The 23,791-nt window shown below is 56.6% G+C and overlaps 1 protein-coding gene and 1 long non-coding RNA gene across 4 annotated transcripts in view; one reads left to right on the plus strand and one right to left on the minus strand.

Annotated features, from left to right (window-relative positions):
* Positions 1-23,791, plus strand: part of TRIOBP (TRIO and F-actin binding protein) — a 54,823-nt gene that overhangs the window by 8,760 nt on the left and 22,272 nt on the right. For 2 of the 3 annotated variants that reach the window (XM_070600567.1, XM_070600569.1), the window contains exon 1: positions 23,546-23,734. In XM_070600567.1, coding sequence (XP_070456668.1) covers positions 23,561-23,734 — 174 coding nt within the window. In that variant the 5' untranslated portion in view covers positions 23,546-23,560. Of the gene's footprint in view, positions 1-273; positions 443-6,005; positions 9,301-12,854; positions 12,970-13,679; positions 14,802-17,312; positions 17,391-19,552; positions 19,691-23,545; positions 23,735-23,791 lie in introns of those variants that run through there. The other variant, XM_070600570.1, reaches the window with a different exon arrangement.
* Positions 15,026-18,509, minus strand: LOC139080357 (uncharacterized). The gene is made up of 3 exons (XR_011534811.1): positions 18,355-18,509; positions 17,649-17,839; positions 15,026-16,261 (listed from the first exon to the last, which is right to left on the minus strand). It is a non-coding gene; the product is annotated as an uncharacterized lncRNA (long non-coding RNA).

The raw sequence follows: 23,791 nt of genomic DNA on the forward strand, positions 1-23,791 counted from the left end.
CTGCCCTGGGTTCAGGTCCCCTCCCATATAAACCGTTTTCCGGCCGTGTGACTTTGGGCGCGTTCTCAGCTCCCGCCGACACGCCTGCCTCACAGGGTCGGTGGACAACTAGCGAGTTAACACCTGCGGAGAGCCCAGCACAGGGCTGGGTGCACAGCAGGTGCTCTTTCAATGTCAGTTCCTTTCCCTTCTCTACCCATCCCATGGTGGGAGCGCAGGCCTGGGGCTTTCTTTTTACCCTCCAAACACGCTTTCTCTTCCCTTCCCTGGCAGGACTGGGACACCGTGGAGAGGTGGGAGGCAGTCCCCAGCTGGGACAAGCTCACCGTGATGATCCCGCGGAAGCCGCAGGAGGGGCCCAGAGCTGACAGCTCCCGAAGGGCTCCATCAGTTCTCAACTGGTCTCCTGTGGGAGGAGACACTGCAGGCCAGAAAAAGGAGGGTGAGTCCTTCTGCCAGGCCAGGTTGGTCCCTGTGACCACAGTGTGGTGATGGTGAGGGGCCTGAAGCCCAGAGAGCCATCTCACTGGCCATCTGGGCCCCTGAGCATGTCTTACTTTGGTAGCTCAAGTCTTAATAATAGTAACAGTCCCCATAGAATTATGGAACAGCCATGATGTGCCATGCAACCTGCTTTAAATACATCATCTCGCAATTGGGGGGTTAGGATCTTGAGGTTGCAAGTGACAGAAACTGGCTGAGTAAAAAGTCTAGGGGGATGTGACTTCAGGTATGGCTGGATCCAGGTGTTCAAGCAGCATCAGAGATCTTGTCTCTGCTTTGCCTTATTCTGTGTTGGCTTCATTCTCAGCCAAACCCTCCCCCGACAGTGGCATGATGAACAGCAGCAGTGCCAGGCTGTATCTCACCTGCTTATCAACTCCCAAGAAAGAGGCTACAATCTTCCCAAGAGATGTAGCTAAAGTTCCAGGAAGGGTTCTCCCTGGGGTCCAGCATGGGTCATATGTCCAACCTGGTGATTAAGAATGGGGTCAGCCCCTTGTGCAAACCTCATGGCCTAAGAGTAAGGGAGAGCAGATTGCCCAGAGAAAATCAAAGTGATGTTCCCACAGCAAAGGAAAAGGCTGCTGGTCAGTCCAAGCCCACAGATGCCCATGACACTGGTCAGCATCTTGCTAATATACAAGCCCAGTGTCCTCGGCCCAAGAGTTTGGGCCCTCCCTCACTACTGCACTGTGTTGCCTCCTGGTCTGTGTCTTTAGCATCATCAGGATTTGGAGATGTGGGGCCACGCCATCCATGTCCTAAGCCTGACGGGCAGTCCTGGCTTCCCCTGGCTCCTGTAGCATTCAGTCATCAAACATGCAAGCATTAACTGCATGTAAGACCTGGTGTGAGACACCCTGGGGGTTCAGGAGGAGTGAGACGTGGTCCCTGCCCAGAAAGCTCAGCAGCTAGTGAAGCAGACAGATGCGAGGTGAGGAGCAAGAGCCCAGGACAGAGATCGGTGTGCTGTGCTGTGAGTGAAGGGCTGGGTGGGGCCGGGGGCAGAGGAGAAAGAGCCTCCTTCCGGCCGGGGAAGGACTCACAGAGGGCTGCCTTCTGGACCTGGCGCTCTGGCTGAAGAATCAGCCCGGGCAAAGGCTTGGAGGTGTGAGCAGGGGGTGTCCTGGTCATGTACAGTGTGAGCATAGATGGGAGTGGACAGTTGGGCCAGACCATGCTGGGCCTCAACGGTCTAGCCAAGGAGTTTGGACTTTCTTCTCTAAGTAGTAGGGAGCCATGGAAGGTTTTTGAGGTGGGGAGTGATGTAATTGGACCTGTGCCTTAGGAAGTTCACCAGGGAAAATGTGGGAAGGATGAATTGGAGCCGGGCGAGGCTGAGGGGTGAGAAACCAGTAGAAGGACTGTTGCAGCCCCTGTCATGATCAAAGTTCAGGCTCGAATCACTGGCTGATGCTAAAGTCCTGGGTGAAAGGTTGTTGGGGAACAGGATACTGATATGGTCTCAAAGTATCAGCCCTCAGGTTGCACATGGATTACAGAGGGAAAGGCACCCTTAGGATGGGAAGATCCGGCAGACACCGCCTTGACCAAGTGGCCGCTCAGCCTCCCAGTGTGGGGCAAAGTGGCCTCAGGTGCCCTCATGTGATGCACCGGGGAGGACCTGGTATCCTTTCTGAGTCTTCCTGCTCAAAATACGTCACCTGGGGCTGGTCCTGTAGCCAAGTGGTTAAAATTCGGCATGCTCTGCTTCAGCAGCCCGGGTTCGTGGGTTGGATCCCAGGCATAGATCTACTCCACTCATTGGCCATGCTGTGGAGGCATCCCACATACAAAATAGAGGAAGATTGGCACAGATATTAACTTGGGGCAAATCTTCCTCACCAAAAAAAAAAAAAAAGCATCACCTGCGTCTAATCTCCAAAAAACATCAGACAAACCCAAATTGAGGGGCATTCTGCAAGATAACTGACTGGACTCTTCATGAAAGGCAAAGAGCTGGGGAATTGTTCTCGAATAAAAGAGGTTGCAGAGACAGGGAAGCGAAATGCCGTGTGTGATCCTGGTTTGGATTCAGGAGAGGAAAAGATCCAGTTGTTGGGGCAGCTGTGGCTGTGGGTGTGAGAGCTCTGAGCAAGAGCGTTAGAGAGTGGGAGTGCCCGGCCGAGGGTCAGGGCCTCTCTCCCCGGCCGCTCCTTCTCGCTCCCCTTTCCTGATGCCTCCTCCTCTGCTCGCCCTTCAAATATCGGATGCCCCAGCGCCCAGTCCTGGGCCCCCTTCTGTCCTCTGCCTGCACACTCAGCTGCTCGACTTTCAATACTATCTGGAAAAATCGATGACTCCTGAGTCTACCCCTCTGGTCTTGATTTCTCCCCTGAACTCTAGTTCTTCTGGACTATGGACCTGTCCCCGGGGTGTAAGATAGCACCTTAAACTCACCCCAGCACTCTATTCCACTCATTTGATAGAGCTTATTGAGCGCCTACTGTGTGCCAGGCTCTCCGAGTGCTGGAGAAACTGCAGTGAACAAGACGGACACGGAGCTGGCAGCCCAGGGGAGGGAAGGCACACAGGACACAGAGGAAAAGCTAGACCAGAGAGCGGTGACTGACGTGGAGAATCCGGACAGGAGGCTGTGAGGGCGAGTGGCCGGGTGGACAGCGAGGGCCTCTCTGGAGAGGTGACATTGCAGCCGAGATCTGGTTCAGAAGCAGGAGGAACAGCCGCTGCAGAGGGCCTAAGAAGGAGACAGAGGTGGCGGGTTCAAGGGGCAGAAGGCAAGTGGGGTGATGGAAGTGTGTGGAGCGTGGGAGAGGATGGAGAGGAGGCTGTTGTGGGGGGCCACCTGTAACCTGACCCCCTTCCGGACCCGTTTCTCCTGCAGTCTGCTCTGTGTCACCATCTGTCCGGCAGCTCAGGCCCCAGATCCCCTGTTATTGTGACCCCTCTTTCCTCACCCTTTATATCCAACCCTCAGCAGTTCTGGTCAGCGGTGCCTCCAAAACGCACCCCAAATCTGTCCCCTTCTTGCCACCTGTACCGCTACTCCGAGATATTGCGGGCACCCCCTCAATATCTCCCATTTCTGACCTGGTCTCTTTTGGTCGCCCCCAACCCCCCAGCAGCAGGAGCCATCTTTTAAAACTGTTAATCAGATCTTGACACCACCCACCCCCACCGCCTGCCCTATCAGGCCCCAGGGAGAGGGTGTGGGAAGTAGTAACACAGGGCCGCCCCAGGGTACCAATGGCCTGATAGGCGGCGGGATTTTGTACTAAATACCTGCTTTCTTGCTCTTAAACACGGGGCAGTGGGCTAGGGGAGCCTCACTGTGTGACCTGCTCAGTCAGTGGCGGTCATCACTGTCCACCTGATGGCAGGTTCCCAAATTGCAGCCAGGGGACCAGGGTCCGGGCAGAATTCCTCAACTCCAAGAGGCTAGGAACTCCTTGGCATCGCTCTGGGGGCTCCTTCCGGGGTGCCAAGCACACTCCATGGGGCAGGCTGTGCAGAGCGGGGCTGGCTGAGGGATGGGACACAGTGCCCTGGGACATTGGTAGAGCCAGCCCAGTGTCCCCACTAAGGGGGCTGTAGGAGTGAAGTCGGACCCTGGGTAGGCCAGGCTCAAAGGGAGGCTTGAGATGGGTGGGAAGGGAAGAAACCAGGGCTGGGGGCACTGACCCAGCTGCGGGCTCCTGGGACCGGTGGCAGCCCCGTCTCAGCCAGCTCCGTGCTCACGGGGTGGGGAAGACTCCAGCACAAGGCAGGACTCAGAGCAGGAGGGCAGCAGCACAGGGTTACTGAGCACTTAGGGTTTGCTAGGCCCGTTCCGGAGCCCAGGAGACACGACGGAAAGCAAAAAGCTGAGGCCCTACCCACATGGAGCAAGGAGGCCAGTGGGGGCGGGGGGAGCCTTGCCAGCCTTGGGAAATCCCTGGATTTTATTCTAAGTGGATTTTATTCTAAGTCGGGACCCCCTGAAGTTTTTTCAACCTTTTATTCTGAAATAATTTTTGATTTCTGAAAGAGTTGCCAGGAAAGTGCAGAGCGTTTCCATTCCACCCTCACCTGTGTTCCCCTCCGTTAACGTCTTACATAACTGTACCAAAATGAAGACCTGAACGTTAGTCCAATGCTAGTAACTAAACCAGACTTTGGGATTCCCCAGTCTTTCCACTAATGTCCCTTTTCTGGTCCAGGGCCCCATCCATGATCGCATGTTGCGTTTGTCACTGTGTCTCCTTGGTCTCCTCCAATCTGTGGTCGCTTTTCGGTCTCTCCTTGTAAGCACGGGCCATCTAACTAGGGGTGTCTTGGAAAGGATCTCCCTGGATGGGACGATGACCTCGGTCCCAGAGGGCATATGTTGGGGGCTATTGAACGACCCAGGGGAGAAATGAGGGTGGGGAAGGAGAAGGAGGCGGATGAGAGAAGCAGGCAGGTTTGGACCGCGTGGGGCATCGTCCATCAGGCAACAAGAACGCAAATTTTAAGCGCTGCCACGTGATAGGTTCCCGTTCCTTGCTAGGTGCTGGGAATATAGACTTCAGTGACGCCAGCTCAGAAGGTGGGAGGAGGCAGAAGTTTCAAAGGGGGAGGAGAGAGAATCTTAAACATGGCCTTTAATGAAGACAGTCATAGCTCCTTCAAGATGAGGCCACAAAACCCTTTACTTCTCTCCTGAAGCTGCAGCCCAGGGACATGCAAATAACTTATAGCCACCACATGCTCGGTGACCAAGTGACTGAGGGGGTTGGAGGGTGACACCACCATCATGGCGGCCCCTTCATGGGGATGGGAGTTGTGAAGGGGTCACTGTTTAATCCCTTAGACCAGGGCTTCTTAAACTGTATGTGCATGCAAATCACCTGGAATCTTATTAAAATGTGGGTTGTGATGCCCAGGGTGGGACCTGAGATTCTGCATTTCTAGCAAACTCCCAGGTGAGGCCAGTGCTGCCCGTTCACCAGAGGCTATGCCATCTCTGCACCCATCTCCCCCTCGTGGCGGCCCTGAGCGCACCCTCCGGGGCAGGGCCTCTGGGTACGAGGCACGGGAGCTTTCCAGAGCTATCCCCCATGGAAGAGGCTCCTGAGAAGAGACGGGAGAATTTCTGGGAATCCAGCTGCAGGAAGTAGAACTGAGAATGGAAAGTGGTTAGGTGGCTGCCTCCAGATCCACCTCTCCCTCTCTGGCGTCCCCGGGCTATTGTCAAAACTGCTCTCTACGAGCTTGCTAGTTCTCTGACTTGTCCATGGACCCCCAGACGATGTCACCTTCCAGCTCTGGAGTCCACTTCCCAGTGATTGAGTCAGCCTGGGTTTCAATTTCAAATTCCCAGCCTCAGTTTGAGAGAGGCGTCTGAATCCTCCAGTGTGCCTTGGTCAAGGGGGTGGAGTCACCCGCTATGGACGGCGAGTCCTCTCAGAAGAGGGTGTAGGGTCTGCCCCAGTCCTCTGTCCCAGGGGACAAAGAAAGATAGGGTGTGAGAGCTGCCTGGACCTCTCCCTTTACCTTCAACCTCCCTCTGCCCTTTCCAGACACTGGCAGTGGGAGCCGAAGCGCTGGGCAGCACTGGGCGAAGCTCCGGGGAGAAAGCAGGTACTTCTCCGTGGAGCGGCATCAGCCAGCGCTAAACCCGGCTGCCTCTGGAACACCGCAGAGTGGACCTCGAAGTGCCACCTCGCAGGCTTCCTCTCTCCATCGTTCTGCCCAAAAGGACGTTGCCCAGGCTGCTTCCACACAATTCGATACCCCCCCAGCCTCCTCTCCCGCGAGAACCACCCAACGGGACAACCCCAGAACCTCATCCACCCAACAGGACGTCCCCAGGACCTCTTCCACACAGCGGAACACCCCCAGAGCATCCTCTCCCTCAAGAACCACCCAACGGGACAACCTTAGAACCTCGTCCACCCAACTCAACAATCCTCAAGTTTCCTCTCCCACCAAAGCCACCCAAGAAGACAACTCCAGAACCTCTTCTACCCAACAGGACAACCCTCAAACTTCTTTTCCTACGTGTACTCCCCAACGAGAAAACTCCAGAACATCCTGTGCCCAATCAGACAACCCCAGAGCCTCCTCTCCCAACCGACCCACTCAGAGGGAAAGCTCCAGAACACCCTGTGCCCAACGGGACAACCCAAGAGCCTCCTCTCCCAACCGACCCACTCAGTGGGAAAGCTCCAGAACACCCTGTGCCCAACGGGACAACCCAAGAGCCTCCTCTCCCAACCGATCCACCCAACGAGAAAGCTCCAGAACACCCTGTGCCCAACGGGACAACCCAAGAGCCTCCTCTCCCAACCGATCCACCCAACGAGAAAGCTCCAGAACATCCTGTGCCCAACGGGACAACCCAAGAGCCTCCTCTCCCAACCGACCCACTCAGTGGGAAAGCTCCAGAACACCCTGTGCCCAACGGGACAACCCAAGAGCCTCCTCTCCCAACCGACCCACTCAGAGGGAAAGCTCCAGAACACCCTGTGCCCAACGGGACAACCCAAGAGCCTCCTCTCCCAACCGACCCACTCAGAGGGAAAGCTCCAGAACACCCTGTGCCCAACGGGACAACCCAAGAGCCTCCTCTCCCAACCGATCCACCCAACGAGAAAGCTCCAGAACATCCTGTGCCCAACGGGACAACCCAAGAGCCTCCTCTCCCAACCGACCCACTCAGTGGGAAAGCTCCAGAACACCCTGTGCCCAACGGGACAACCCCAGAGCCTCCTCTCCCAACCGACCCACTCAGTGGGAAAGCTCCAGAACACCCTGTGCCCAACGAGACAACCCAAGAGCCTCCTTTCCCAACCGATCCACTCAACGAGAAAGCTCCAGAACATCTTGTGCCCAACGGGACAACCCAAGAGCCTCCTCTCCCAACCGACCCACTCAGAGGGAAAGCTCCAGAACACCCTGTGCCCAACGGGACAACCCAAGAGCCTCCTCTCCCAACCGACCCACTCAGTGGGAAAGCTTCAGAACACCCTGTGCCCAACGGGACAACCCAAGGGCCTCCTCTCCCAACCGACCCACTCAGTGGGAAAGCTCCAGAACACCCTGTGCCCAACGGGACAACCCAAGAGCCTCCTCTCCCAACCGATCCACCCAACGAGAAAGCTCCAGAACATCTTGTGCCCAACGGGACAACCCAAGAGCCTCCTCTCCCAACCGACCCACTCAGTGGGAAAGCTCCAGAATAACTTGTGCCCAAAGGGACAACCCAAGAGCCTCCTCTCCCAACCGAGCCACCCAACGAGAAAGCTCCAGAACACCCTGTGCCCAACGGGACAACCCCAGAGGCTCCTCTCCCAACCGAGCCACCCAACGGGACAACCCCAGAACTTCTTGTATTCAACAGAACTCCCCTAGAACCTCTTCTACCCAACGGGCTAACCCTAAAACCTCTTGTACCCAATGGGATAACCTCAGAACCTCTTTTATCCAACGGGACAACCCGCGATCCTCTTCCTTTTGGCAGGGCAACCCTGGATCTTCCTCCCCTCAGTGCTGCACCCAACAGGACAATCCCGGACCATCATCTCCCCGTCGTTCCACTCAACAGAACAATCCTAGGAATTCTTCTCCCCATCGCACTAACAAAGACATTCCCTGGGCCTCCTTTCCCCTCCGGCCCACCCCGAGTGATGGCCCCCGAACCTCTTCCCCATCTCGCTCCAAGCAAAGTGAGGTTCCCTGGGCATCCATTGCCCTCCGGCCAACCCAAGGTGACAGGCCTCAGGCCTCATCTCCCGCTAGACCAGCCCAGCGTGACCCACTCCAGTCTTCCTCTGGTCCCACCCAGCACAGCTCATCATCTCGGGCCACTTCTTCCTCCCATGGCCCAGGCCACCACAGTGCCCCCCGGACTTCCACGCTTCTGCACCCAGCTACCCATGGGGCACCCCAGACCTCTTCTGAGCCCTCCCAGCCTCCATGTGCTGTGTGCATTGGGCACCGGGATGCCCCTCGAGCCTCTTCACCTCCTCGCTATTTGCAACATGACCCCTTCCCCTTCTTCCCAGACCCCCACGCATCTGAGAGTGAGTCGCCCCACTACGACTCCCCCAACATACCCCCAGCCGTATGCATTGGACACCGGGACGCCCCCTGGGCTTCCTCACCCCCCCGCCACACCCAGTTCGATCCCTTCCCCTTCCTCCCAGACACTTCAGATGCTGAGATCCAGTCCCCCCAGCATGCCCCTCCTCAGTTCCCCCCACCTGTGTGTATTGGGTACCGCGATGCACCCCGGGCCTCCTCCCCACCACGCCAGGCCCCAGAGCCCTCCCTCTTGTTCCAGGATCTCCCCAGGGCTAGCACCGAGAGCCTTGTCCCCTCCACAGACTCTCTGCATGAACCCCCCCACATCCCCACCCCTGTGTGCATTGGGCACCGGGATGCACCTTCCTTCTCGTCCCCACCACGCCAGGCCCCCGAGCCCTCCCTCTTCTTCCAGGACCCCCCCGGGACTAGTATGGAGAGCCTGGCCCCCTCCACCGACTCTCTGCGTGGCTCCCCAGTGCTGCCCCCACAAGTGTGCATTGGGCATCGAGATGCACCTCGAGCCTCGTCCCCACCTCGCCACCCACCCAGTGACCTAGCACTTCTGGCACCCTCACCTCCACCAGGCAGCTCGGGGGGCTCCCGGAGCTCCATGCCCCCTGGGGAGACCAGGCACAACTTGGAGAGGGAGGAGTACACCATGCTGGCTGACCTGCCCCCGCCCAGGAGGCTGGCGCAGAGGGATCCAGGGCCCCAGTGCAGCAGTGGGGGCCGCACCCGCAGCCCTGGCCGCGCGGAGGTGGAGCGCCTCTTCGGGCAAGAGCGCAGGTGAGCCCAGGGCGGGGTCAGCCAGGTGGGTTGGGGAGGAGTCTTGGCCCCGGGACAGGTGGATGATTCACAGGCTTAGGTTGCCCTATGGAAAGGATTTAGATGCCCGCCCTGCCACTAACTGGCTGTGTGACCTTGGGCAAGTCACTTCATCTCTCTGTATCCACATCTTAGGAGGGTTTTTTGACAATTAAGTGATGCTGTGCATAGCCTGGTGGTTAGTAGCGAAGGCCAGGGTCAAGCAGACTGGGTTCAAATCCTGGGTCAAAGCCACTCCCCAAGCTGTGCGACCTGGCAAAGTGACTTAACCCACCCGAGCCTCAGTTTCCTCATCTGTAAAATGGGGAGGGCATTAGTACATTAGTTTCCTTTGATCTAGAGTCACAGGTTTATTTTGTTTTTTCTTCCTCCCGTGAGATGCGAGAAGAGAGTGCCCACAATTCTTTTCTGGCTTAACAAAGAAAACTCACACGGCCCATGCGTTTCAGAAACAGAGATGTCAACTTAAAACATATGGCCAGAGCCACACATTTTAAACAGGAGAACTCACAGAATTATAGACTTTTTAGAGGTGAAATGTGACTTTCCTGGGACCTGGTGACAATGCCGAAGTCCAGGTATCTGGCTAGTCCGTCGGTCAGCAGCACTATTCAGACAAGGCGGTTTAGGACTCAGCAGAGTATCTGCTGTTCCACAGCTGTGGGGAGGGGAAGCGTTTCCTCCCCATCTGGCTGAGATTTCTTTCTCCAGCAGTTCCAGCCTCGGAGTTTTCGAGGATCAGGACTGGAATTCCATTAGTTAGAGTCAAGAAAACGGCAGAAAAGTAGGTGTGGAAGTCTCAAAGCTTTCAGTGCACAATTCAGTGAATTACAGTGTCTTTACCGAGACCAAGTTGTACAACCATCACGACAACCTAATTTTGCTAATATTTTGCATCTAGAATTCCTCTCTTTCTTGTCCCTTAGGCAACGTTTTCTCTTAGATTTGAATCTGCAGGAGAAACCTTATCTCTTCTTTTTTCTTACACGGATAACTTTTAGAGAGAGAAAGCGTTTGTAATACAAGCCCAGAATATGTTTATACTTTCATTAACCATTTAATTGTTTTTACACAGTTATTTCTAATCATTTTATTTTACTCTCTTTGAACTAGATTACTTTTTTAAAGCTTTTTTTGAGGTATAATTGATATACAAATAATTGCATATAATGTATACATTTTGGTGAAGTAGATTATTTACCTTTTAACCAAGGTTTTATAATTCTACTGAGTAATTAAATTTCTTCCTCTTGTCTGGCACTTTTTCCAAGTAGAAAACCATTCGTCCTCTGAAGATGAAGTTTTAAAACCTATTTCAGTATCTGTAAGGGGCAGACTGAAATTTATGAGTGGGTGGCTGGAGAGCTGCCTTTGATCTTCTCCCACTTATTCATTCAACACGTGTTTATTGAGCATCTACTTTGTGCAAGCATCATTCTAACTGAGCCTGGAAATTTTTTCTCAAAAAAATCACATTAAAGCATTAGGAATTTTGGCTTAATATCTTCATTCCCTGGCCCCCTCCCCCCCCAGATGCCTTTGGGATCTCTTATCTTAGAGTCATATAAGCATTTCGTAGTCTCTTGAATTCAAAACAGAGCCTTCATGGAATTTGCTAGATTTGACAGCTTTTGTCCTTTAATACTCTCTGGAGGTGGAAGAGCTCATCCAAGCTTCCAAAGGAAACGCATTTCCTTTGTCACCCTCGCTGCAGCCACACCAACCTTTAGGGACAGGTGGCCCAGGGGACACAGTTGCTTCAGCAGCAGAAGGGTTGGGTCTCTGGAGGAGTTTCAGAATCTTCTTGAGTCCTTCCCTCTTCTCTCTCAATTCCACATGGAGGGGGGAAATTCCCAGAAGGATCACTGAGCCAGCTGGAGTTTCTACGGAAAATGCATCCACTCGAGAGAAAGCACACATTTGCCTCGCTGCCCTGGAGAGAGCACACATTTGCCTCGCTGCCCTGTACTGAGTATTTCCTCCATTACCTGACACACACACACACACCCCCACCCCCACCCCAGTCACATTCGGGGCTTTTGCTTTATAAAGGCTCCTATGCTCTGTTCTGGGGAGAACTCACTCTAAGGCCTCAGATCTCACGGAGCGAGGAACCGCCCTCACTTCAAATTAGATTAAAAGTTGAACCTGATCAGGCGGCTGCAACTGTGGTTCCCCGTGAGTCAGCTGCTAAGAACTGCTAAAAACTGATCTCATTTACGCATCCGATTCTAACAACATTGGAAAAGCCATGAGACGACAACAACAAACCCCAAACCCGTAATTTTTCTACTCTCCAAAGCCCGTAGGGTTTCCCAAGCTGCAGGCAGATTGCTGAGACCTGCGTAGAGATTCCTCTTTCTTCCCGTTTTGCTGGCTCGGTCAGGGCTCAGCACTGAGGTGTCTTCTTCAGGCTTCTCCTGGTTCAGTTCAACCACGAGAGGCGCATCTCCGTTTGTCGGTTTAGATGAAGTCAGGCTCCGACCCTGTTGACGTGGATCTCCAGTGGAGTGGTTAGGTCTTTTGTCTTGACCCCCTTACACACAGGAGGGGAGAGACGTGGGCCCAGATTTGGTTTGGTGTGCCTACCTTTCAACAGAGATGTCACGTTGAATATTAATAACCATGGCAACCAATTACTAGGCAAGACAGCTACCCGGAACCAGGGACTTTTTACAGCTCAGAGGTTATCTTTGGCGCACGTGGCAACAGCGCCTGAAGTCCGGGTGTCTGAGGATGACATCTGCATGGACAGATTACGATGGCCTTTCTGGAATTGTCGGGGAAGCGGGGATGTTTCTTCCTTCTGATCTTGCTGAGAGCTCTTTTACCAACAGCTAGCATGGCCCAGAGTTTTCAGGCTAAATGCTGGAATCCTGTTAGTCAGTATGGAGGGGTAAATGGTGGGCCTGTGAAATCCAAAACTTACCAATCGGACAGGAAGAGGGCAGAAAGAATGGAACATAGGGGCATGGAGCCTTCTGCATCTCCCATCCCCACCCTGTGGGTTGTGTGAGATGAAATGAGATGGTCACGGGCTTGGCCCCTGGAACACAGGAAGTGCTCAATGAACGTCTGCCATTATGATCCTGTGTGCACAGTGCCTGGCACACAGTAGGTGCTCAATAAATCTTACTTCCCGCAAGGACCAGTCTGACCTTTGTCTGGGGGTGAGTGATGGGCTGCTAGTGGGTGGCGGTCAGAGATAGGAAGTAGCAAGTGAGACAGGAGGCGGTCACAGCCAAGACAGAGCCCCCCACCTTGCTCACCCCCTTTCTCATATCTTCACAACAGCCCCATGAGGCAGGAAGGGTAGAGCAGTTTCCCCCATTTTTCAGAAGGGGAAACTGAGGCCCTGAGAGGATCATCCCTTACTTAGGGCTCTTCAATGAGCCTATGGTGGGTCCCTGGATCTCACACATCTCCTCCCTTTGGGGGTGTGAGTAGAGGACTGGGATGGCAGGCGTGGGACGGTCCCCAAGGGCCCTCAGAGGGGCGGCTGCATTTGCTCATAGGAAGTCCGAGGCACCGGGGGCCTTCCAGGCCCGGCAGGAGGGGCGGTCACAGCGGCCCGGCCAAGGTCAGAGCCAACTTCTCCGAAGACAGTCCAGCCCTGCCCTCAGCAGGGAGGTGAGCACCATGAGCCTGCCCCGGGCCCCTGCAGCCCCCAAGGAGTGGGCCCCTGTGTCTCCCCTTCCCCAGGTACCAGGCAGGGGTCCTGGGAAGGGAGGTCCTTTATGAAGGAGTCAGAGTCCCAATCCTGGGTGTCTGGCTCCCCCCTCTTCCAAACAGCCAGCAGCTCTTGGCAAATTGAGAAGGGCCCCAAATTCGTCCTTTGAAGATGGCCCTTCCATGCTGTCCCCTTCCTTTATTAGGTACCTGCTATCCTGAGAAGGTTTCAGGGAAAGCCTCAGATAGCTCAATCCAGCTCTAAGGGCCATCTCTTCCAGGGTGGGGATTTGTCTTCTTAAAGAAAGTTTTAGAGGGCAAGGCCCGACCCAGTGGAATGGAGTATTGGTGGTGGAAATTCCGGCACCTGATAGCCCAGGTTGGAATCAGTATCTTGTAGGGAGGGGAAGCGGGGAAAGTGAGCAGCTCTTTGCAGATCTCTTTCTGGAACTGAGGAAAGTGGGTGAGAGGGAAGAGCTGACCCCCCACCCCCTCCCAGGGAGGACTCCAGAGACCTGGGTACTTTTCCACCCGCTTTCGTCCAGGCTGCTGGAAGGACACAGCTTATCTCCCCCTGGGGCCTGGCTAAGTCCCGAGTTTCCCACCCTCCTAGACAGAGGCCACCCAGTTGGGGTCTTGGAGCCTCACCCACCCCCTCACCTCATCCTCAGGTAACCAAGCCCCTTGTGAAGCAGGCAGAACCAGCCCAGCGGAGCCGAGCAGAGCCCCCTCGTCCCAGGAGCCCCGAGAGGCGGCCTGAGGGGGACCGGCGGCTCCAGGGGTCCTCGCCGCCCCCGAGGACATCAGCCAGGACCCCCGAGAGGCAGCAGCGGACAGAGAGACCTCCGGAGAGTGGCCGGGTGGGCCAAAGGCAGCCTCTGGTGGGGTGGCGGAGTCAGGAGGAGCTGCCAGGATCCCGGGGCCCTCACAGACAGCTGGAGAGAGGCTGGAGCAGCCAGGAGGAGGACCTGGGCCTAGGGGGCTGGCAAGGACTTGGGGAGCCCAGCTGGGGAGCTGCCAGAGCCCCGGAGGGAACACACAGGGGCCCTCCCAGGGAGTCTGAGGAGAGCTGGGGGCAGCTGGGTGGCCCCTCCTGCCACAGGGGGCAATCAGAGGCCTGGGAGGAGCCCCCGGACAGGCCAGCTCAGAGGGGCTGGGGCAGCCTGCAGGAGCTGTCTAGTCCCCACCAGCCTGGGAGCCCCCCAGAGAACTCCAGGGCAGGCCCAGCAGAGTTCTCGAAATCCTGGAAGCCCGAGATGCCTATTGCCAGGGATGGGGGGGTTGAGGGAACATGCCCACACCTGCATGGCCCTGAGTGGCGACCTGAGCTGGACTGGAGGAACCTGGTAGGCCTTCTTGGGGCACCCAGAGAGGAGGCCTGGGCCCGTGTGGAGGAGCCGATGCTCACTTCCCGTCTTCCAAGGCTGGACTGGGAAGGCCTCCTAGAGCTCCTGCAGGCCCAGCTGCCCCGAAAGGACCCAGCTGGCCACTGGGGTGGCCTGGCCACAGCTTTGGGGTCAGAGGTGGGTTTCCCAGGCACAGAGGGCGTCCTGGAGCGAGAGCAACACGGCCAACCTGAAGGCTGGGCTGAGGCCACCCTAGTCAATGGACACAGCCCTGGGCAGTGGCCCCAGAGCTCGGCCCAGCCGCCCAGCCCTGCCTGCATCTCCACCCAGTGGCCAAAGAGCAAAGTGATCAGTGGACCAGAGGCCTTGGCTATGGCTGGTCTGGAGGAGACGGGCCAGCTGGGGAGCAGAAGCCCTGCAGAGGGCCCCAGCTCGACACAGTGGGAGGTAAGTCCGTTTCACCTCCTACGGGCAGCCTGAAAGTCAGCCCCTCCCCAGACCAGTGTCTTTAGACAGCTCTCCCGTCAGCCCTTCAGCTCCTGCACACCCCCAAGGCTCAGGCCCAACCCTCGCTCCTGACCCGAACCTTTCCCAACCACCGCACTGCACAGCAGTGACAATGACCAACACTTTTTTGAGCGTTTACTATGCGCTAAGCCCTGGTCTGAATGTTTGGTGGCTATTCTCATTTAATCTCCATAGCAACGCAACCTGATGAGAAAGGCACTGTTTCTTTACACATAAGGAAACTGAGACACAGAGAGGTTAAGCCGCTTGCCCAAGATCACACAACGAGGGCTGGGGCAGGGGTGGACCCCCGGTCTGCTCAGCGCAGATCACCCTGAGGCCCCCAGCAAGACGCTCCGCCCAGGGCCTTCTCCCCTGCCCCCGGCCCCACGACGCCTGGTTTATGTTGCTTCTGGTGGCTCCTACCTGACCCCGCCTGGGACTGCAGCCAGTGTGGTCACGTCCCCTCCCCTGCTGTGTTCCTCGAAGTCCAGGGCAGCTCGCTTACCCGTCTCCGGCCCCTACAGCTCCTCTCAGGACAGAGAAGAGGTGGCCTAAACGCTCCCTGGGTTCTGTTGGCTGCCGAGACGGGCTGCTTACACGAGGGCCCCTGTGCAGAGCAGGCCCAGTCCCTTCCCTGCCTCTGGCCCCGGGGGCAGGGTCACAGAGTCAGCGGTACTCTAGGGCTGCCCGGAGCATTGATCTGAGCCTTTCTCTGCAGATAGTGGGTGGGGAGGGTCCTGCAGGCCATGAGCCCTACCAACTCGGCCTCAGCTCCCCAGGAACGCAGCCCATGGGTTCAGACACCCAGCCTCTCTCAGCCCCGGTCTTCCCTGTAAGATGGGACCAACTTCCCTGACAGGCCCCATGGGATGACGCAGAGGCTCTTGCTCATTATTCCAGACCCTGCTCATCGCCACGTGTGCCGCCTCCCCATGGCTGATGGGGGAGGGCTGACAGTGTGTGGGGCCCGGCTTAGTGCCTCACATGCATTGTCATACATGCCTCCACTAGACATGAGGCAGCTGCCACTGTTCCCTTTTTATAGATGAGGAAACTGAGGCTCAGACTTGTCAGGGATTTCCCATGGGTCACACAAGCATAAGTCATGAGAAAAGAGATCCAAGTCGATCCAAAGCCCGAGCTTCTGACCACGAAGTTGTCAAGGCTCTGAGCCCACGGCGGGACTGGGGAGCCACCTCCCCGTATTTAGTTACCTGTGGCTTTTGCTGATTTCCTCTCATTAGCTCAATGCACAGACACAAGAGATGTGGTGATGAGCCAGCTTGGTCCTGCCCCCAAATTGCTGTCAGGCTTGTTAGGGAGGCAGGCAGGCCACAGGCTGCTCAGGGAGGGCCAGAGGCTGTGTCCCAGTGGATGCCGGGGCGCTGCAGGCTGGCCTGGGCAAATGGGAGGGGGGAGGGCAGAGGGATCTTCAGCTAGAGTTACTCCATGGTGAGGCTCAGGGGTCCCTGGGATGTTAGGAGATGGTGATTGGGTGGGGCTGGGGCATCAGGTGGCTAAGGACATTTCAAAGATGACACAATAGAGGCAGTCACTAGTTCCTGCTGGGGCTCCAGCTGCTCACCCTCTATGAAAATCCTTGGCATGGCATTCAAGGCCTCCTGGCCTTCCTTCCACCCCAGATTTACCCTCTAGACATGCTGAGCTGGCTGCAGAGCTCTGTACCATATCTCTCTACCTTTGCACATGCTGTTCCCCTTGCCTAGGATGCTCTTCCCTTCCCTCTTCACTCACCACATGCCTGTTCATTGATCACTGAATAAATGGATGCTTGAGTGCATGCAAGCAACAGATGGCGGATGGGTGGGTCAATGGATGATGGATGCATGACAGATGACAAATGTGTGAATGAGTGGTGGACAGATGATATACCCTGGACAAATGATAAATGGATAGATATTGGATGGATGACAGATGAGTGGATGGACAGATAGATGGGTGACGAATGGATGATGGACAGAGGGTGGGTGTTGGATAGATGGATATTGCTTAGATGATGGATGGGATGATGAATGGATGGATGAATGAATGTTGGGTGGAATATGGATGGATGGATGGATGTTACATGGATGGGTAAATGTTGTGGAATATGGATGGATAGTGAATGAATGTTGGAAGGATGGATAGATGGATGATGGATGAAAGGATGTTGGATGGATTGAGGAAGGGTACATAGGATGTAGGATGGATGGATAGATGATGAATAAAAGAGGGTGGATATATAAAAGAGATAACGGATGTTGGATAGATGAGTGGGTAGATAATGTAAGAGGATGTTGAATGGTTGGATGGATACATGGATCTATTGATGTTGGATGCTAGATGGATGTTGGATGGATGGATGATGAGTGGATGGATAAGAAAGTGGATAGGTGGAAGAACCCTGGGCAATAGCCTGCGCTAAGCTGTGTTCTTTCTCATCTCTAGTTCCAACCAGAGGAGCCTGAAGAGTCAGAACCGAGCAGAGGCCAAGACTCACTGACTGAGGAGAAGCAGACAGACTCGGTAGTTGGGTTGTGGGTGTGGGGCCGTAGGGAGGGGAAGGGGAGGGAAATCAGTTTAGAGGTAGGCGGAGGTCCTCAGATGAGCTCTGGGATCATCCAGACCAGAGTTGGCTCTGCCATGGGGTCATCTGTGTGCCTGGTGGGGCCTTGAGAAGAGGGGCTCTGGAGGAGCTGGGCAGCAGAACCACCTTCTGGCTCAGGGACCAGGGTGGGTGGACGATTCTGGGGCCCAAAGCCCAGGGTTCTGCTTCTAACTTACTAGGATGCCCTGAAAAGGTCACCGTCCTTCCCTGGGCAAAGGGAGGTTTGGCCCCTATGGTCTCTGAAAGCAAGGTCCTTCTGGTTCTGGAGGACTGGCCAGGCGGGGAGAAAGGGTAGGGCTTCCAGGAGCTGGTTGAAGAGGGATGAGGAGGTGCCGCAGTCAGCCGGGCCGGGAGGGTCTCCAGGGTCCTGGGGTGGGAGAGATGTATGCAGGGGGTGGGGCCCACTGAGGCTGCTCTGAGGCCTGGCTGCAGCTGGAGTGCACTGCTCTGCCCCTCCCTTCCCCACGACCTGCCAAACAGACTGTTCTCATCACCCTCAGCCTCCAGAGAGGTGAGGTCAGAGCTGAGGGCCTGGGGTAGCGGGGGGCGGGGAGGAGGAGACCGGCTGTCGGGGCTGTGTTTTCCTCATCCTGCCGTTCTGCTGTTCCCTGTCCTAACCTAACCCTGAGAAGCCAGGTGTGATTGAGTGGGGGGAGCCTCTGAAGGGCAGCTGGAGCCCCCGAGTCTGGCCCTGCTGCGAGTCAGAGCTGGTGGGATTCTGCCCGACCCCTCCCTGCGCAGATGAGGAAACAAGGGGCAGGGGAGACGTCCAGGTCACTCAGCCAGTCGGTGGCTGGCCTCAAACTAGAACCCAGGGCCGAAGACCCTCTCCCTGCTCCCCCGCCCCCACTGCTCCCTGGCTGGGCTGATTCCCTGCATGACCTCGAGCAGCTGCAGCTGGGTTCCACGCACTTGGGGGGCCAGTCTTCCCCTCTGGGAAGTGGGAGGGAACAGGAGCCTGATCGCGAAAGGCACTTCCAGCTCTCATGGCGGCTCCTGCAACGTCGCTCTTCCTCTTTCTGGGTTATTTCTTCACACTTCCTGGAGCCAGAGTTTTGTGAACAAAGAGGAAATAGCAGTACAGGGGTCCCCCTCTAGTCTCCACAAAACGGGCTGTCCCAACAAATGGAGAACCTCTCCATCCACCCCCAGGCAGCCTGGACCGGACACAGTTGACAACTGCCTCGTTCATTCATTCTCTCACATGGCCTTAGTGACCGCCTTCTGCATGCCTAACTGGGGGCCAGAGGTGAGCTCCGGCGCCAGCATGGAGCTCACGGTCTAGCGGTCAGGGCTGTGATGGGGGACGTGGTGGCAGGGTTGGGGACAGGCCTTCCCCTAAAGCCCCTGGACCTGTGCTTCGATGCCTCACATCCTGCCTCCAGAGAATCTCTGGATTCTGGAGAGCTGGGCACCTGGACTCTGTCCCGCCTCTGCCAGTGACCTGCTGTGTGACTTGGGGCAAATGTCTCTGCTTCGTTGGGGCCTCAGTTTCCCCAACAAGGATGACTCCTAAGGGGGTGCCTTTTGGGGGCTATGCTGGGGGTGCTGTGGAAGTCTGTGACTCATTCCTTTCGCAAAGGTGAGGAGAGTAGGCAGAAGGGGGACTTGCGATTGGGGGGCCCTCGTATGACCCCTTGGCTTCAGATGGTTGTTGCCACGGGGAAGAGGGGTCCAGAGTCTCCCCATCCTTAGATATTTTGAGAGAAATTAGAAGTATGTAAGTATATGTTCAACCTCCTGATTATTTAACACTGGAACCCAACGCAAAGTAACCTGAAAACTATCCGCAGGCTGAGCCCACATCGGTGGCCTGCACCGCCCTCCCGCTGGCCACCTGGGGTTTGACTTGAGGGGTGAAGCGCATGTCCTCGAGGCTGCAGCTGCAGGAATCCTGTCAAACACCATGGAGTGTGAACGAGTTAACAGGCTCTTTTCTCAGCAGCTCGGAGAGAGGAGGAAGATGGGAGCCCTGGGCCTTTGAGGGGGGCATGGCACAATGGGCAGGGGAGGCTGTAGTCAGGGATGCCCCCATCCCACAAAAGGGACCTGGGGGCCAACATTGGACCCTGTTTGACAGGCAGACAAGAGGCCAGCGGAGGGCAAGCCTGGGAGCCTGCTCAAGGGCCGACTGGTGACCTCATGGCGGATGCCCGGGGACCGTCCCACGCTGTTCAATCCGTTCCTGCTGTCTCTGGGGGTCCTCAGGTGGCAAAGGGTAGGCTGGCTCCAGTGGGGTGGGAGCGGGGATGGAGGGGAGGGGGGTAGGGGAGGGGGAGGTTAGTCAAAGAAGAGAGAGTGGGGGAGAGAGGGAGGGATTTGGGGCCCCGCACGCACGCACGCATGCACGAGAAAGGAGAGATGGCGGCAGAGTCCTAGCCGCCCTGTGGTCCCTGCTCTGAGCAGCATCTCCCACCGCCAGGGCAGGGTTGGGCTGTCTTCAGCTCTCAGGGTGAGGGGTGAGTGAATAATCTACACAGGCGAAAGCTCCCAGTCAGCAACTAGGCCGAGGGGAGGCAGGTTGGAGGGAAGGAGGAGAGGAAGGGAAGGCCTGCAAGGGGCTCTGGGATTGCAAAGTGTGTCTCAGACCTGGGCCTGCGCCAGTTTCACAAACATCTGGCATTACGTAACGCATCCCCTGCCCAGAGAGGGCTGTAAACACTCAGGCCTCTGGTTCGGGGTTTCCTCAAGGGCAGGGAGGGGAGGCAGCTGTGACTTGCTCCCTCCTGCCCCCTACACAGGGGGAGGGAAGGGGCCTGGCCATCTTCAGGGGCCACACGCTGGTGGGGTCTCTTCTCTCAGTGACAGGCCGACTCTTGTACCCTCATTGGCTTTGGGTCAGCACTAGGCTGGCCATGTTAGAGACAGTCTACCCATTTTACAGATGAAGGCACTGAGGCTCGGATGAGTTGACTTGCCTGAGGCCGCAGCGCCAGGGTCTAGAGGAGCCAGCCTCTTGCTGATTTTCCTCATTCCTCCATAAGAGAACGATGGCCGCCAAACTCACTGAGCTCCAGCTGCCACATCTGTCTGGCGGGGAGAATCTATGGAGACCCTCAGGGCTCCAGGGAGGGCTCAGGAAATCAGGATGCACAGAGCCATGATGGTGGGGGCCTCTGAAAACTAACCTTCCCCTCCACATTAGAATCTCCTCTCTGCTGCCCTCTGGGGTTAAGACTCGAGGGTGACCAGGTGGTACCCACAAGCTGTGGGCGTGAGTTATCTTATCAGAGTAATTAAAGGTCACCCACACGCAGCAGGTCTGGCAGGAGGGGCCAGGTGAGTCCCTGGTGGAGAGAGGAAGAGAGACATGGGGACAAGAACTCTGGGATAATGATGTTGGGGATGATCACCAGCATGTATTATGCACCGACTGTGTGCTCAGCTCTGTGTTCATTGCACGGCATGCCTGAATGCATTTAACCCTCGCCACTAGGCATAGCAGGTACGGTCCATCCTGGCCATTTTACAGGTGTGGAAAGGAAGCTCAGAGAGGAGAAATCACTTGTTCTAGGTCACACAAGGGGCAGAGGTAAGATTTGAACCCTGCTGTGGCTGACCTCAGAGCCCCCCACCTCTGTGCATCCTGATTTCCCTGGGCCCTCCTTGCAGCCCGGAGTGTCTCCACGGATTTTCCCATTAGACAGATGTGGCAACTGAGGCTCGGTGAGTTTGCAGCTGTGCTCTCATCTGGGGATGAGTAAAATCAGGAGCTGAGGGGTGGAACTCCCAGTGGAGCCGTGCCGACAGTCACCTAGAGCAACTTCAAACCTCTCTCAGGCTGGACAGTCACGCTAGTTCAAAGCCAAGAGCCAGGAAGCCTGGGCTTGGGTTGTCTCCGTCCCTCACTTGTGTGGCTTTGGACCACTTCTCCCTTTTCTGAGCCTCCCACTGTTATCCTTAATAGAGTGATGGTTTGAGACTGGATAACCCCCAAATTTGGTGGCTCTGGTTAATAACTCACTCCCGGCTCCGTGAGGCTGTGCCATCCTGTCCTTCCAGGGCAAGTTGTGGTCAGGGAGTCATTCCTCCATTTGCTCATTCTTCATTTGACCCCTGTTCCTAAGGACCTACTGTGGGCTGAGGCCCTGGGCCGGCCTCTGAGCTAGAACGCCCCCTCCCTCCCCACAAGGAGCTCACAGTTTGGTGAGGACAATGCCATGTAACTGGTTAGGACACAGCGGGGCCATCACTTCAGTGGGGGAATGCACAGACGCGGGGAGCACTGGGCAGGGAGTCGAGGTGGGGAACACTGGCCAAGGAGATTCTAAGTCTGCGCTCGGGGCACTGTGGCTTCCTTTGGACCGAGACTTGAAGGGTGAGGAGGAATTTTCCAGGCAAGCAAACATTTGGAGGGAGGGACAGGGGGAGAGTGAGGGGGAGAGAGAGTGTGTATGTGCTGGGGCACGAAGGACAGGAAGGGAAATGTTCCAGACAGGCAGAGAACAACATGTGCCGTCCCCTCCGAGGGACAAAGACCTGGCTTATTCTGGGAATTCCCAGTTGTCCAGCGCCCTGTATCCCTAGCATGTAAAATGTGTGTATATAATGACAGAGGACAGAAGGCAGGGGCCAGATTACGCCGGGCGCTGACTCCCTGGAACAAGAACGTAGAGCCGATCTATTAGCACTGGGGAAGCGTTGAAGAACGCTGAGTAGGGGGCGCGGTCTCACCACTGGGCTGAGGGTACTAGAAGGGTCGTCCTAGAGGCCAGCAAACCAGCAAGGAGGCTGATTCTGGGCCAGGGCACTGGTGGTAGGTGAGGTCTCCTGTGTGTTCACCCCCTCTCCCAGGGACCGATGCCTGAGTGAGGTGCAGGGGTGGGGTGGGAAAACAGCATGGGGATGCCAGAGGCCATGTCGAGAGGAAGGTGGGCTGACCCTTGGCCTCATTCCTCAGGGTGGAGGAGAGACACCCACTGGGAAATGCCGGGAAAGAACTTCAGCTCCCTGGGCCTCCATTTCTGTATCTGTGACATGCGGATAGTAATTAGAGTTTTGACAGCAATAATTTTTGAACCCCAAACTGAGATGGCAGAATAATTGAAATGGCAATTATTCTAAGGTCCCCTAGCCACCTGGGGATAAAGGGTTTGTTCCAGGTGCTTTACTTAATTTAACACATAATCCTACAGCAACCCCATGAGATAACAGCATTATCCCATTTTACAGAGGGTGAAGTTGAGGCACAGAGAGGTTAAGCACATTGCTTAAGCTAACACACGGTTTGAGTCACAATGCCATACAAGCTACCACATGCATTTAGCAAGAAATTCCACCAAGGTCTTTCCTCTGCTGCAGGGCTCAGATGAGCTCCTGCAGGCAAAAAGCCTCTCACAAACTGCTAAGTGCTCTGGGAACGTGAGAAACGGGTGTGCGCCCGCACCCAAGAACCCAAAATGAGACTCCTAAGCCGAGAAAGACCTGCTTGTGAGGAGAGGGCATCGGGGGAAGGCCTTACCATTCCAGAACTCATTTTGTGCTTAGATTTCGTGCTAGGAATCCCGTCTCTCCTTACTGTGCGACCTTGGGCAAGTCGGCTCACCTCTTTGAGCCTCCGTTTTCCTATTAGCAAGAAGGGGACAGGACACCTCCCTGTCAGGTCTTGATGAGGACGAAAGTCGATCACAGGTAACGAGCGGGGCTCGGGGAGTGGGAGCCGCTGGGTTGTTAGTACTGGCTGCTTTGCCCACGTCTCCATCGAACCGAGGCACCGAGGCCTAGTGGACCCATCGCTCCGTCCGGTGGCTCGCGGCTGGGGCGGGGAACCGGAGCCGGGGCGACGCAGGGCCACACCCGGCTGCCCCCACCCCGCACTCGGCGCCGTGGCCCGACCGAGTCACCTGCGCGCCGGGCTCTTCCTTCCTCCCAGCGCGCCCGCGGCCGGAGCCCGGCCCGCCTCCCTGCCTCCCTCCGCCCCCATCCGCCGGTCCTCGCGCGCCCGTCCCGTCGCGGCAGGCCCCGCCCCCGGGCCGTCCCGCGCTCCCATTGGCCCGCCCGCAGCCCCCGCCGCTGTTTGTCCCGGCTTCCCGGCCGCCCATTGGCCCGCCCGGGTCCTCCCAGGAAGTTTGAAAAAAAAAAAAGTTTTATGGGCGGATGGAAGGGGCCGGGGCAGCGCCGGGCAAGGGAAGGGCCGGAGCAGCGGCGGCAGGCGGCCGAGAGGGGCGGCGGCGGCGGGCTTCCCGCGCCGCGGAGCCCGGCCCGAGAGCGCCTTCCACCCTCCTGCCTCCTGCTCCCGCCGCCCCGGGGCGCCGCCATGACGGTGAGTGCCCCCGGGCGCCCCCGCGCGCCCCCGGCCGGGTGAGAACGGCGGCCCGAG

The sequence above is a fragment of the Equus przewalskii genome, chromosome 29 (assembly GCF_037783145.1).
Source record: "Equus przewalskii isolate Varuska chromosome 29, EquPr2, whole genome shotgun sequence".
Lineage (NCBI taxonomy): Eukaryota > Metazoa > Chordata > Mammalia > Perissodactyla > Equidae > Equus > Equus przewalskii.